This window comes from Protopterus annectens, chromosome 16.part0, assembly GCF_019279795.1.
Source record: "Protopterus annectens isolate FY-2018-M chromosome 16.part0, PAN1.0, whole genome shotgun sequence".
NCBI lineage: Eukaryota > Metazoa > Chordata > Ceratodontiformes > Protopteridae > Protopterus > Protopterus annectens.
Genome location: NC_056750.1, coordinates 248687415 through 248700907, shown reverse-complemented (window position 1 = coordinate 248700907; position 13493 = coordinate 248687415). Strand labels below are relative to the sequence as shown.

The window sequence follows — 13493 nt, the reverse complement described above, 5'->3', positions numbered from 1 at the left end:
TTTAACATAGCAAGACAGTGTTTTAAAAAAGACTTACATTAATGGAAAAAGTCCGGGCGACCGGACCTTTTTCCATTAGTATAAGTCAATTTACAACGTTCACACTGACCAATCAGCGTGCACGTTTTGGAATATTAATGGGGGGTCATGGTATAATAAGGCATATAAAATGGTACATGATAGTTAAAAGACAAAAAATTAGTGGAGACTAAAAAAAAAAAAAGAGACTGAGATGGAAGATTAGCATGACAATTTATAAAGGAGCAATATGAGGATGTTTGTAATGCTCCGAGGTATGCTACAAGATCCAGAAGATCTAGGACATTTGCATGGAAATGTTTATTCAGGTACTTTTATAATTCAAGTAGGCTTCACAGAATTTTCCTGTGAAGTGGAGAGGAGATGAGATAAGAAAATGATAAGGGAAATTAGTGATGCATTTTCTGGGAATATGTAGAGTTATCCCAGTTTAAGGACTCCATATAGAATGTCCTGATACAGTTGTTGGGGGAACATATTATATTAACTTAGCAGATGATGTTACTGAGTTGGTGCCTAGGTTTAGAATCTTCGAGATATTGTAAGGCCTTAAAAAGTTTAATGACATTAGCAGCCAAAAAGCAATTATATGAAAGTGGAAATCAAACATTAAATCAGATGTAAATGAAGCACTGAATATTGTAAAGGATATAAAAAAGATCTAGAGTTCTGATCATTAAAAGATGGATGAAGTTAATTTTCATAAGAATAAACGGTGCACTTGTGAAACTACAGCTGTGGAAGTAAACTTTCTGTAAGAGTAGATGTTCAATTACATCACCATTGCACTAGCTTACGCTGTATGGGATGTATCCTGAGAGGGGTCAGACATCTGGCCAGCTTCCATAGATTTCGGGTACCTTCCATGCACCTGTACATTTCTGAGGCACAAAAGTGAGCTGGCATAAAAAGTAGGAACACAGGTGCCAAAATTAGAGATTTCTTACCCAAAGGAAAAGGGCAGGCTAGAGATCTAAAAATGGAGGATGTGCCAAAAGAAAAGGGAAAGATAGAAGTCCCTACTATAACAGAAAAAGAAGAGGGATAGGAGGGCGGGTAGTGTTATTAATGTGTTTATGTTCAGTTGCAAAGTAACATTGCAATGAATAATTAAAGATGCTTATAAAAAGGGACTGGATTCAATCTGACTTGTCTAAGGTAATCTCTATGCGTTCCAAAACTCCAAAATGTTTTTGATGAAATCCAGATTCAGTGAACCTAAAACAAGGTTTTTTTTTTCAGGTGCTCATGGCCAGAATGGGTGGAACTCACCCATCTCGTAACCAGTATATGTTAACGCCATGCTTGAACATTAGTAGGGAAAGGGCAAAGGTAGTTATACTGAATATAGATTTTCAGTAAAACTATTAAAGAGGTGTGAAACTCTTACACATTACCTTTGTGTACTAGGGACCTAAATTTACACCAACAAATAAATAAGAATTGAGCTGCCACCTTTCTGACTGGGCAACCCTAGTGGGTACCCATGCCTTGCCAAAAAAGAACTAAGACCATTAGTAGCAACTTGTACCACAGTTTTAAAACAACAAGAACTGACACATGGAGATAATGAACACTTTTTAACATAGACTTGCAGTGATTTCCACAGACAACACCATTCTGTGCTACTGAATGCTTTTTGCCAGCGCAGGTAACTATCAGCAGTTGGTATGTCTCAACTTTTTGTATAGATAAGTAATGTTTAGTCAAATCTCAAATAGGTCAAGACCTCATTGACAGTTCATAACAAAATCCCACTGTGTGTAGTCTAGTAGTGTGACGAAGAGGCAAGTCAAGTATTCTTGCTAAGAATTTAGCAAAACAAAAATAGGCTCTATCTGAATCAACTAAATATGCCTATAATTTGCAGGTTTATATGTCAAATCTCATTTTGAGGAACATCAAAAAATTTAGCCAGTTGTGATTAACTTGGGAGAATCTAATAGGGATACCATTAGGTTCTGTTTTCCTGGAGGCAAGGCTTGAATGCATCAATAATTCTGCAGTGGGAATGGTTCACACTCATTTTTTTCAGTTCCTGACAGCTAATCTATGGTAAGTCTAAATTTTGCAAGAAACCATAAATCTTTTGTGACAATGCCTTAAGCTAATATTGGGATGGTCCATATCTCTCAACCTCTGAGAGTAAGAACTCTGGGCAGAGCCATAAATAATGGGGGCACAAAGGCCCAAAAACAGGGACAGTTTTTAAATATTGCTCATATCAACTTGGCAAATAGTATATAACTGTAGCTGTTGTAATTATTTATCTAGAAAACAAAGTTGCTTCCAAGATGGTATGCTTTTTTTTAACATTAACTCCCTATCATTAAAGTCAAGAAACCACATAATAAAGCATCTAGGCAAATTAAATGACCATGTTCTGGAGCAATGCTGCGGGCCCTGTCAGATGATATATACTTTTGGGGTTTAAAAATGTAAGTTGTTTTATATTTCATTAGTTGTGTAGAATTTATAACTGTTTTCTTTTAGTAATATAGAATTGGTTACAGTAATATTGAATTGTTTGCTATTTGCATGCTCACTGTTTCATTGACAAGCCAAATTGCCATACCACAAAATGGAGCTCTTACTACTTTATAGCAGATGGCTTTAAAAGGAACGGCAGATTCTGTTTGTGTTGAAATCTATCTTACCTCTGTGGAGCTGCTGCTTTTCTTTTTCATTTGTTGTCCAAGACTGTTAAATGAGCATATAAATCCTCTTTAACTTAAGTGGAGTACACTGAGCTTGACCTGCTGCTATCTGTTTCTTTTTGCCTGCAAATGTATTTTGGACTTGAGAAATTTTAACATACAGGAGAAGGTCAAACAAAGATTTCTGGATCATATACTTGGACTTTGTGGGCAGTCGCAGTGGTGCAGAGTTTAGCATTGCCACCTCACAGCAAGAGGTTTTCCAGTTCGATCCTTGGCTGGGGTGCCTTCTGTGCGGAGTCTGCATGTCCTCCCTGTGGTCGCATGGGTTTCCTCTGGGTGCTCCGGTTTCCTCTCACATCCCAAAGACATGCTGTAGGTGGATTGGACACTCTAAATTGGCCCTAGGTGTGAGTGCCTGTGTGTGTGTGCCTTCTGTGAAAGGTTGGGGGCTGGGCTGGAAACTCGACACCGTAACAATTCCACTGCCAATCATGAGCGGACATGTGATCTGCTGTGGTGACCCCTAACCGGGAAAAGCAGGAAGAAGAAGAATACTTGTTAGATTTAATTTTCATGCCAAGGCTTCAATCATCTACAAAGAGTAATTGGAAATAACAAGAGATGCAGTTACAGTTTTGTTTTCATCAGGGAGGAGGGTCAACATAATGGTTAAGGTGATAACCTCACAGACAAAATGTACTGGGTTTGAGCTGTTTAGTCATTGGTTAAGCATGTAATATTCTGCAGACTGATTGTCCAGTATTTAAAAATTTGACACAATACCCCACTCAGACCTTGTGGACAAACTCACAAAATTAAGTATAAAATTCTATGTAACCCACTGGATAGCCAGCTGGTTCACTGGTAGGACCCTAGAAGTTAGTATAGGGACGTCTACTTCCATGAAGAGGCCAGTAACCAACAGAGTCCCTCAAGGCTCGGTGATGGGTTTACTCCCTTTTGGGATCTATTTCTCAAGTGAAGGCCAATGTCAAAGGTCTCTGTCTGGCCAGGTTTGCAGATGTTTGCGAACAATGCACAGTCACAAAATCTCCCAGTGACACAAATACCATTCAAGAAGGCCTGACACAAACTTGGCTCTTATCAGACCAGTCATTGAATACAACACCTCCTTTGGTATGTACCTGACAAGGCTGGAGTGTTCACATGGGTTTCTTACAAAAAATAATACATGGTCTAAGCAACATCCGATGCAGATTGTCTCAAAGTACTGTGTCCACATTGTTGAGGCTTCACATCCATATGTAGCAGAGTTGTTCCCTAACCCAATTCAAGCTTAGCTTGGACCAGAGGATAGGGAATTGTTTGATATAAATAATCATATTTTTTGCAGTAAAGAGTTTTCATTTAGTCATTCATATAAGACTCTGGCTGACATCTTATTTTCTTAGTGAAGGGTACTCTAACAATATTGATATGACTGTTGGTGTCTGCTCTTTTAAAGGGAGACTGAACATCATCTGTTATAAATTAATACTGTTGTCTAACTGAAAGAGTGATCAGTAATTGAGATATTGGCATTGATGAGTAATCTGATTGGCAGTCTGCAGTGTATACAGGGAAGAGTTTCTGTCACTGGAGTGGTATTAGTAGTTTATCCTGTAAACAGTGCTTGTGGGTACATGCACAAGCGCGTGTGTGTATGAAAAATAGTTTGGTTAAATTTTACTAAGTATAAATTTTCACTTAAAGGTAGTCTTCCGCAAAATGGCAGAAGTCACATTTTTTCTCATAATCCCTCCCCTCATGACTATTACTGTGCAATGTTTATTGTGTTATGCTCAGACTCAGGTGTGCAATTTATGCACATCTGCTATGCCAAGATACAGTGTGATGTTATCATTTGTAGATGCATTCTGCCATGTTCTACCTTCTTGCACAGACATTACATGTGTGGTCAGACCTACAGGTGTCAAAAATCTACAATAAAACACATCCAGCACCTGCCCTTAGGACAGTTAAGCCAGCAGCTGCTCTCTCCTTCCCTTCTCCATTCAAGTTCTCCTGGTCCTCTGATCAAACCCAAGTCACAAGTCAGGTGCCCTTCTAACTGGGTCCAAGTCAACTGTTCTACAGTCAAGGATTTATCCTTTGCTATGGAACTAGAAGCGAGTTTAGTTACTCTGTTCAAATGATACAACCATAGTGTGAGTTTGCAATGGGGGAGTATACATAGCAGCAAATTAATAACTGCAGTAATATGCAGTATTGTTATAGGAAATTTATAGGATGAAGAACGTACATTGTATGTGTGTGTGCAGTGAATGCTAACTCTGATGTACTAACTTTATACACATGAAACTGCGCACAACTTTTTACGTGGAATAAATTTTTTCTGTTTGCTTAAAATAACACCTGGTGACTTGAATATAAGAGGACTGTCAGTCTCAAGGAAAACTGATATCAGACATACCATGAAGTGTGACACCTTTATATCTGAAATGATTCCTTGCCTACGGAATAAACTCTCACTTTCATTTAAACTCAATTCCTACCTTTAAGAAGAAATTGGATGACTACACGGCCACCCACAGGTTCCAATATGGGATCCAGAGCAAAAAGCACCTTAATGGCCAGTAGGCCTGGAATGTGTTCACCATGCCTATGACTCTATGAACATGGAATATACTTTCAATGTTCATTTCTACTGTTCATTACTTTGAAGCAAGCAAACCTCCTCACAATCAAGCATTATTTATCTTCATATTTCACTATTAAAGTACAATTTAGAAATAAGTGAAATAAAAAGTGACTTACCTGGACACCAGGGATTGAAAAGAATACAAATATGAGTTTTAGGGTCAGAATAAGTTGAGAAGTCTCCTGGAGACCGTTTTGATTTTACTCTCAGTATAAATTTTCCAATGGGAGCATTGGGTGGGGAATAAACAGAAAGTGTCACATAGTTTCCAGATGAACCCACAACCATCGCACCCCAGTTTTTTTTATCAAGCTGCTCTTTTATATAAACAACAATGGGACGTTCTGTTTTCAATGCAGGATTTTTGCTTTCTGTAGAGAAGAGAGCAATTGGGAGAAAAAAAAGAAACAGTTATTAAATTTCACAGCATAAGGGTATGAGTATACTTTGTACAGTTTTATACTTTTTTGCTAAAACTGAAAAAAATCAACAAAACTTAAAACAGTGCTGTCTGGACCTCCTTCTGATATTATATTAAACATTTCTTTGAGCAGCCTTTCACTTTTTTTTGTTTGTCAAGAGATCTGAGTATTCTTTGCTTTTGAGTCAGACACCAGTACTGTGGCATTTGATCTATTTATGCAATTTAGATTTTTCTTAGGACTCAGAAAAAAACAGCCATGTTTACCTTAGATTATATAGAACAAGTGAAAGGCACAGATATAGCAGTCAAAGACTGAGATGGATATAAGGTAGGTCTCTGCATAGAAGGCTGGTTATTACAAGGGATATTGAAAAGCTAAAGCTATTTTATGTAGAACATATTGTTACCATTTTTGGACATTATCCAATGACACCCATGAGTCTCCCATCTCATATAGACCTATTCATTTCTTTTGACACCTCGCAGCTAAGAATATCAAGTGAGGAAGGTGAGAGCCAGACACTGCAGCCATTATAGAGTGGTAGTTCAGACATTTCTTGAATGCTCTGGGCAAATCCCCATTGATCTGAAAACACTGCTTAATGTCACGGCAGTATAAGGACTGTGCTTCCTATCCCGCATCTCTCATCTAGAGTATAGTGTAGTCCTTACTGGGCTCACTCTACCTGCAATCCAAATACAAGAGTTACACTTCTGAGCCTTCCCCAGGTGACATTCCTGTCATGGGACTCCCTCAATACCACCCATATCCCAGGAAAAATAAGCCAGCATCAGACATTCTCTTCTACCCCTTCTCAGCTGGATTCTCCAGCAACTAGTCCACTAGTCAGAACCAGGTCATTATGGCATGATTAGGACACCCTGTGCTACACAATCAATCAACACAGGTTGTTAACGTACGGAGAAGATCAAGCCTATATACTGTGTTTCATGTCCTGCAAGTTTTTGTGGATTTGGCAGCTGTTTTTTTTTTGTCAGAATTTCTTAAAACACAATTAGGTACAGCAGCCTTTTTTGCTTTTTTTTTTTGGCTTCCAGCAGCTGGCCATCAGCTGCTCCAGGTTCTGCTATTATATGTTAGGTGTACCAAATCCAATTTAGCCTCCCCTGGGCTAATTCTGATCTCAGTTTGGAGTTGGTGAGGAGATGGGGGGCCTGGACCATCATTCTTGCACCCAGTAACACTCTGAGGGTGGGACATGTGAGGGAGCTAGCTCTGAACCTCCCCTCACTTCCTGAAAGGGCTAATATAAACAGGATGCCCCACCCATCCTCATGTAGCACCATGTGGCTATTTCCTCAATCTCTAGCTGGGAAATCAAACTGATTGAGTGTGCCCAGAGTATGCTCCTTTCCTCCTCCTCCCCTCCAGGATGGGCATGCCCATCCTCCTGGCTCGTGCCGTCAAGGACCCAAAGTGCTACTTTTATTTGGGTCACCTAGACCTTAGTCAGAGGTTTATGCATGTATTTCACTAGCACATTTTAGATACAGCAGACTTGCTCCTTGCAGACATTCTGTGGTTACAGTAGAACAGGCAGCATTTTCTTAAAATTAGTATAACTGTACTCAAAACAAAAGAGCTAAGATTCAATTTATTTAAATCACTGAATAAAAGGTTTAGTTTACAACAAATAAGGCAAATTGTCACAGTAGCTTCAAACTTAGGGTATTTGTCTTATCGCACATTACTGTACTCGCAGTTACCAGTGATTAACAGATGGCTGTGTATATGACCTCTGACCAGTCAACATTCATCTAAAACTTTCTTTAATGGCCTACGATAATGTTATCTGTCTGACTTTGTAAATGGGCTGGGAGTGTCTGCTTAATGCTATGACTACAGTAAGAAAGCATTCAATAAGCCACATTATACAAAGACCCCCCATTAATATTCAAAAACGTGCATGCTGATTGGTCAGCATGCACGTTGTAAATCTGAGTTATAGTAATGGAAAAAGGTACGGTCGCTCAGACTTTTTCCATTACTGTAACTCTTACAGCAACACTGTCTCGCTATGTTAAACGAGTTTAAAATAGCGAGACAGCTTTAAAAAAAGCAACGGAGATTCTCTGTTTCTTTTTTTAAAGCTGTCTCGCTATGTTAAACCCATTTAACATAGCGAGACAGTTTGTAAAAAGCAGCAGAGATCTTGCTTTCTCCGTTGCTTTTTTTCAAAACTGTCTCGCTATGTTAAATGGGTTTAACATAGCGAGACAGCTTTAAAATAAGCAACGGAGATTTCTGTTGCTTATTTTAAAGCTGTCTCGTTATGTTAAACCCATTTAACATAGTGAAACAGTTTGTAAAAAGCAATGGAGATCTTCCTTTCTCCGTTGCTTTTTTAAAAACTGTCTCGCTATGTTAAATGGGTTTAACATAGCGAGACAGTTTGTAAAAAGCAACAGAGATCTTGCTTTCTCCATTGCTTTTGCCCACAGCTCTGATGTACTGCATAGGTGTACGCATGCACAGTACATCAGAACTGCCGCAGAATACCAGACAGCTGCAGAAGGGCAGCAAGGAGGCATTATACAATGCCATTATTTAAGAAAATTAATTATTTTTTTTCTTAAATAATGTCATTGTATAATAGCAATAACCCACTTCTGGGTGTGGGTAATGCTGGATTTACCCACAGTTGGCTTTGTTTGGCCACTCAGGCTTCGCCCTCGTGACCAAACCACACCAACCGTGGGTAAATCCAGCATTACGCACACCCAGGCATGGGTTATTGCTATAATGCAAGCTAATGTAAGTGAATGCCTCTGAAGCTTCACAGGCAGTAGCAGTCTTCTAACAGACTCTATCCATGCTAAAGTGTTTTCAGTGTGGCTAGCAGTCTGGGGAAGAGTCAGTCTGTCTTCTTTCTAGACAGACTCTGCTTTTCAGCATCCTATTTTCTCAAAATGTTTCAAGGAAACACAAAAATTTACTAAAATGCCTCAAGTGTTACTAATGCTTTTTTGTAATAGAAACACCAAACTGTTCCCTTTCTTGAAAGAAAAAGCTTGTCAGTCCATCAATCTTAAAACAGTTAAAGAATAACATTCAGTGAGTTACTTTTTATCACAGTCTGCCTCAAGCATTTTATGTGTACACTTTTGTTTCTAAGGTAGTCACCTTCTGTTTCACTAATAGTAACACATTTTAAAACCTGCACATTTTGAGGTTGTAAGGCAAAAAATGATAAATAAGAGGCTATTTACAAACTTGAACATTACTGAAACTGTAAAGAAATAATATGATTACATAGCAAACCATCAAAATCACTACTTGCAAAAGTACTAAAACATTAGGATTTTTCAGCATTATTCATTCTGAAGGAAACTGAAAAAGAAACTAAATTATGAAATCTCAGTACTCTTAGACTTTAAGACTTATACTCTCCTTGTCGCCATCTTGAAGGATCTAGTCGGGGTCTGTTTGTCAGTATCACAGGGTCAGGGATGCAGTCTAGGTCAAAAGGAATGCCACATCCAGTGATGCATGAAGTTCCATAGTAGTGATTTTTTAACCCATGGTCTGTTGGGGAACATTCTGGGTCTGTGTCCTAGCATATAAAGGATTAAACTTATGCTCATCAATGTAACCTCCTAACTTCAATTTAATAGTATAAAATGCTGTTACAACTTTAACTTCTCATGGGAATTTACTCTGAACTGTCTCATCCTGACATTATCCACATACAAAAATAAAAATAAAATATATGCAATTTAAGCCCATAATTGCCAGACATTACATTTTGAGTAGCAATCACACTTTTACAATGATTGCTACCAAATTCTTTGATTAGATCACTCGCTCTTATGACTATTGTAAACTGGATATTTTTTTTTGTTTTGGGATGTTTAAGGTGCTGCGGTAGCGTTGTCGCCTCACAGTAAGACGTTGTCCCGTTCGATTCTCAGCTAGAGCATCTTTTGTGTGGAGACATGCGTGAATGGGCATACCTTCATTGAAGGTTGTGCATCAGAGCTGGCAACTCGGCAAGTAAAAATCTACAGCCATTCATTAGCGGACCGGAGTTCCGCTGTGGCGACCCCTAACCAGGAAAAGCCAAAAGACACAACAACATGTTTAAAATAAGCCATATTTTTAACTGAACAAATCTTCCTTTTAAATATATAGTGAGTATGCTCCAGTTTCCACAGTTATAACTGAATTCATACAGAAGATCGAACCACATCCGACATACAGCCCAAACAAAGTAATGTATTTTAGCAGCAGTACATTAGGACTCGTAGATGTAATCATTCTGAGAATAAAACATAACATGACAAAAGTAATTTTATCGATGTTTCATATGAGCAGTAACTGAAAAATATTCAGTAGCAGTCCTGCGGTCTTTATAATAGTCAACTTGATTAATGAATTTTTCTATTTAGTTTTTTGAAGTGGACAATCTGTGGATGTTACATTTTCTGCTGGTATCAATAGCCCATAAGGTCAGTTTATTAAACTGTGATTTAGCATATAATAATCTGATATAAAAGACTGGTAAAGCACTTTTTCAATCATCATCAAATTTAGAATATAAAATAGGGGCAAACAAAGGCATGAATTTCATGAAAAGAATTTAAGAAGTGGTTATTAAGCCAAGTTCCAGTCTGTAACACACATATTGATTTTGCATGCCTTTTTTGATTTAAAACAGCATTATGAACTATAGTATCAAATACCTTGAATAAATTTAAATACACAGTATGAACTACTAATCTAAATTCAGTTGTATCTAACATTAAAGAGGATTAGAAAGATGGGATCTAACCACAATAAAATGCGATGATTAACGCCAAATAATTGTACAAGACTGACAGGTAGGAGGCTCACATAGGTTCATTAAGTTCATAGGTAAATACTAGTCAGTCTGCAGACTATTACAAGCCTAGACAATAACTGAGGTCAGAATCAAATTACGTACCTTGTATCTGTGAAGAAAAGACCTTAACCATTATGTTAAAATCACTTTTTCAACGCTTTCAAAACAGAGCTCAAGCTTATGTGTCTATAGCAGCCAGGATCACTCCTATCATCCCTTTGAGAAGGACAGCCATAAACTGAGTACACATCCAAACTGTAGCATTTGCTTTTACAGAATGGTCATTGATGGACATACACTTTTAGTAAGTTTTTTTAGAAAGATACTCAGAATGTTGAGTCAGCTGGCCACACTAATGAATTTTATTCTTTCAAGTTCATAATAAACTAGTTTTTTGGTAATGATTGAACAGCCTGCAAAATGAAACAGATGGCTGCAAGAGTGGACTTAGACTGAATAATATGATGCAAAGATCTTACTTAAAAGCATTTGCAATATCTGAGTTGTATTACTCCATTGTACAGTAATTAACTAGGAGCTCTTGATTCAATTCCATTACTTAAAACAGTGCATCATGTACTTCTGTGCAACCCACTGCAATGAGCATCCTTACAATGTCAAATTTAAAGCCAGTAAATGAGGACACTACAATAGATGTTAAAAGTTGAAAATAGCAGACTGTCTCCTCAACATCTGAAGCACAAGAGTACATTCAGGAGAATAAAGTAGAACATAATTACTTCAATAACTTCTCACTTCAACAATCGATCAGATAGGCAATCTATAACATAAAACACATCTGAAACTATGGGATCAGTAAAGTACTCAAGTACTTAAATGTATACCTTGGAGAAGTAATCTACAAGTACGTTATCTATCCTGTTTTGTTTTTGGACATGCCTCTTTTACTGTAGTTAAGAATTGCATAAAGCCTGATCCTCTTACTGTAAGATTGATGAGCAGGCAAAAATCCTTGCTTTGTAAGACATAGATTTTTGTCAGGGCAATAATTTTATTTGTACTGAAACCTGACTAGAAGCATCTCAGTACTGGCAATGGTTCTTTAAATTTGTAAGCATATACCTTCATAGATACAGGTTTGAATCTAGGCCTTGGCTTTACATGTTTATAGTTTCCTTCGTCCACAGATACATGAATCTATAAGTGTGTTTGCACTTCTGGTGTAGAGTTTTGTTTTTTGTTTATTCTTGTACAAATTATTGTACACTGTGAACATATGGCTATTGTCAGTCTTTGAGTTTATTACTTCCACTACCTGACTGTGACTCTCCTTCACACTTTTAATATTTTTATTTGCATTTTGTTGTTATCTTTTGTACTGTGTTTCCTTTTTATTTTTATTTTTTTAATTTTTGTTTTGCCATGAAGTGCCATGAAGTGCCCGGTCTTTCTTTTTGTTGATCTACAAATTCATGTGAAATCATATGACCTTCTGCAGTTATACATGGCTTGCTTTTTGTAAGTGTATTTATGTTACCAATGTGTGCACACTGACATTGTGTTCAGTTTCATGTTTCTTTTATCTCAGATATGACTTTCACCACCTCCCTTTGATCTGCTGCTGTATCCCTCTCTCCTAAATTTGCTGTCTTGTACATTGATGGTTGGACCCAAAATGATATTCACGTCCTTACTAAGCCTTCTTCAGACAAACAGTGGATACAGCAATATTATTACCTTATATACATTCATTAATTAATTGATAGATCCTAATTAAAAGGGAAATGCTCACTAGCTAAAAATTTTCTGTAAAATACAATCAAGATATAACCTTTGAAACAGAACTAGAAACCTCACTACTCTAACAAAATATAAATACATAAGCTTATATACATTTATGTGCTGATTCATAGATTTACATCTTTAAAATCATGAATACATTAAATTATACATCCTAATAAAATAATGACAAATGACGATAGAATGCATATATTCATATGCTATATAAACACAAAACTTGATGCATTAAAATCAACATATGAATCCATAGATACACCATTAACCAGTCCTAAACACATGAGGTGTTTAGATGTTAATCAATAGTTGGATATTCATACCTATCTGGACTCTATGAATATTATGATGTGTGTATTAATACATAAACATAACTATGCAAAACTATATAGATATACACATATATATTCGTGTATGTTCCAATGTTGTTAGAAATATATGTATATAAAAATATATGTATATAAAAAAATATATGTATATAAAAAAGCTTTAAAACCGCTTGTAGGACAAGATAAACTCATCTACCTATTTAATGACAGTAATTTTAGCATACATTTGATCGACAAAGTTTCATTTAAGCCAGGATATGACTGTGCATTTGTCGAAATTTGCCATTTAAGTTCATCTAATTCTAAATTCAACTGCCATGATTTTAAAGATGTAAATCTATGAATCAGCACATAAATGTATATAAGCTTATGTATTTATATTTTGTTAGAGTAGTGAGGTTTCTAGTTCTGTTTCAAAGGTTATATCTTGATTGTATTTTACAAAAAATTTTTAGCTAGTGAGCATTTCCCTTTTAATTAGGATCTATCAATTAATTAATGAATGTATATAAGGTAATAATATTGCTGTATCCACTGTTTGTCTGAAGAAGGCTTAGTAAGGACTACATTAAACGGTGAATATCATTTTGGGTCCATTCTTATTGCTTCCAGTTCCATTTGGTTTGTCTTTTCACTAGTCTCTCTTTTTTGCAATTCGTACATTGATGGTTGGCTTAACTCTATCATTCTCAAATAGTTTTCTGTGTTCTTCTGACATTGCTAAAAACCTTCCATAGTCTAATAATTATTTTATTGTAATATGTGTGTATTTAACATTCT

At 36.7% G+C, this 13493-nt stretch overlaps 1 protein-coding gene across 1 annotated transcript in view; it reads right to left on the bottom strand.

Annotated features, from left to right (window-relative positions):
- Window positions 1–13493, bottom strand: part of LOC122790852 (protein-glutamine gamma-glutamyltransferase K-like) — a 346859-nt gene that overhangs the window by 288101 nt on the left and 45265 nt on the right. Inside the window, exon 3 of the mRNA XM_044058497.1 lies at window positions 5478–5732. Within this exon, the coding sequence (XP_043914432.1) occupies window positions 5478–5732 (255 nt within the window). The remainder of the gene's footprint in view (window positions 1–5477; window positions 5733–13493) is intronic.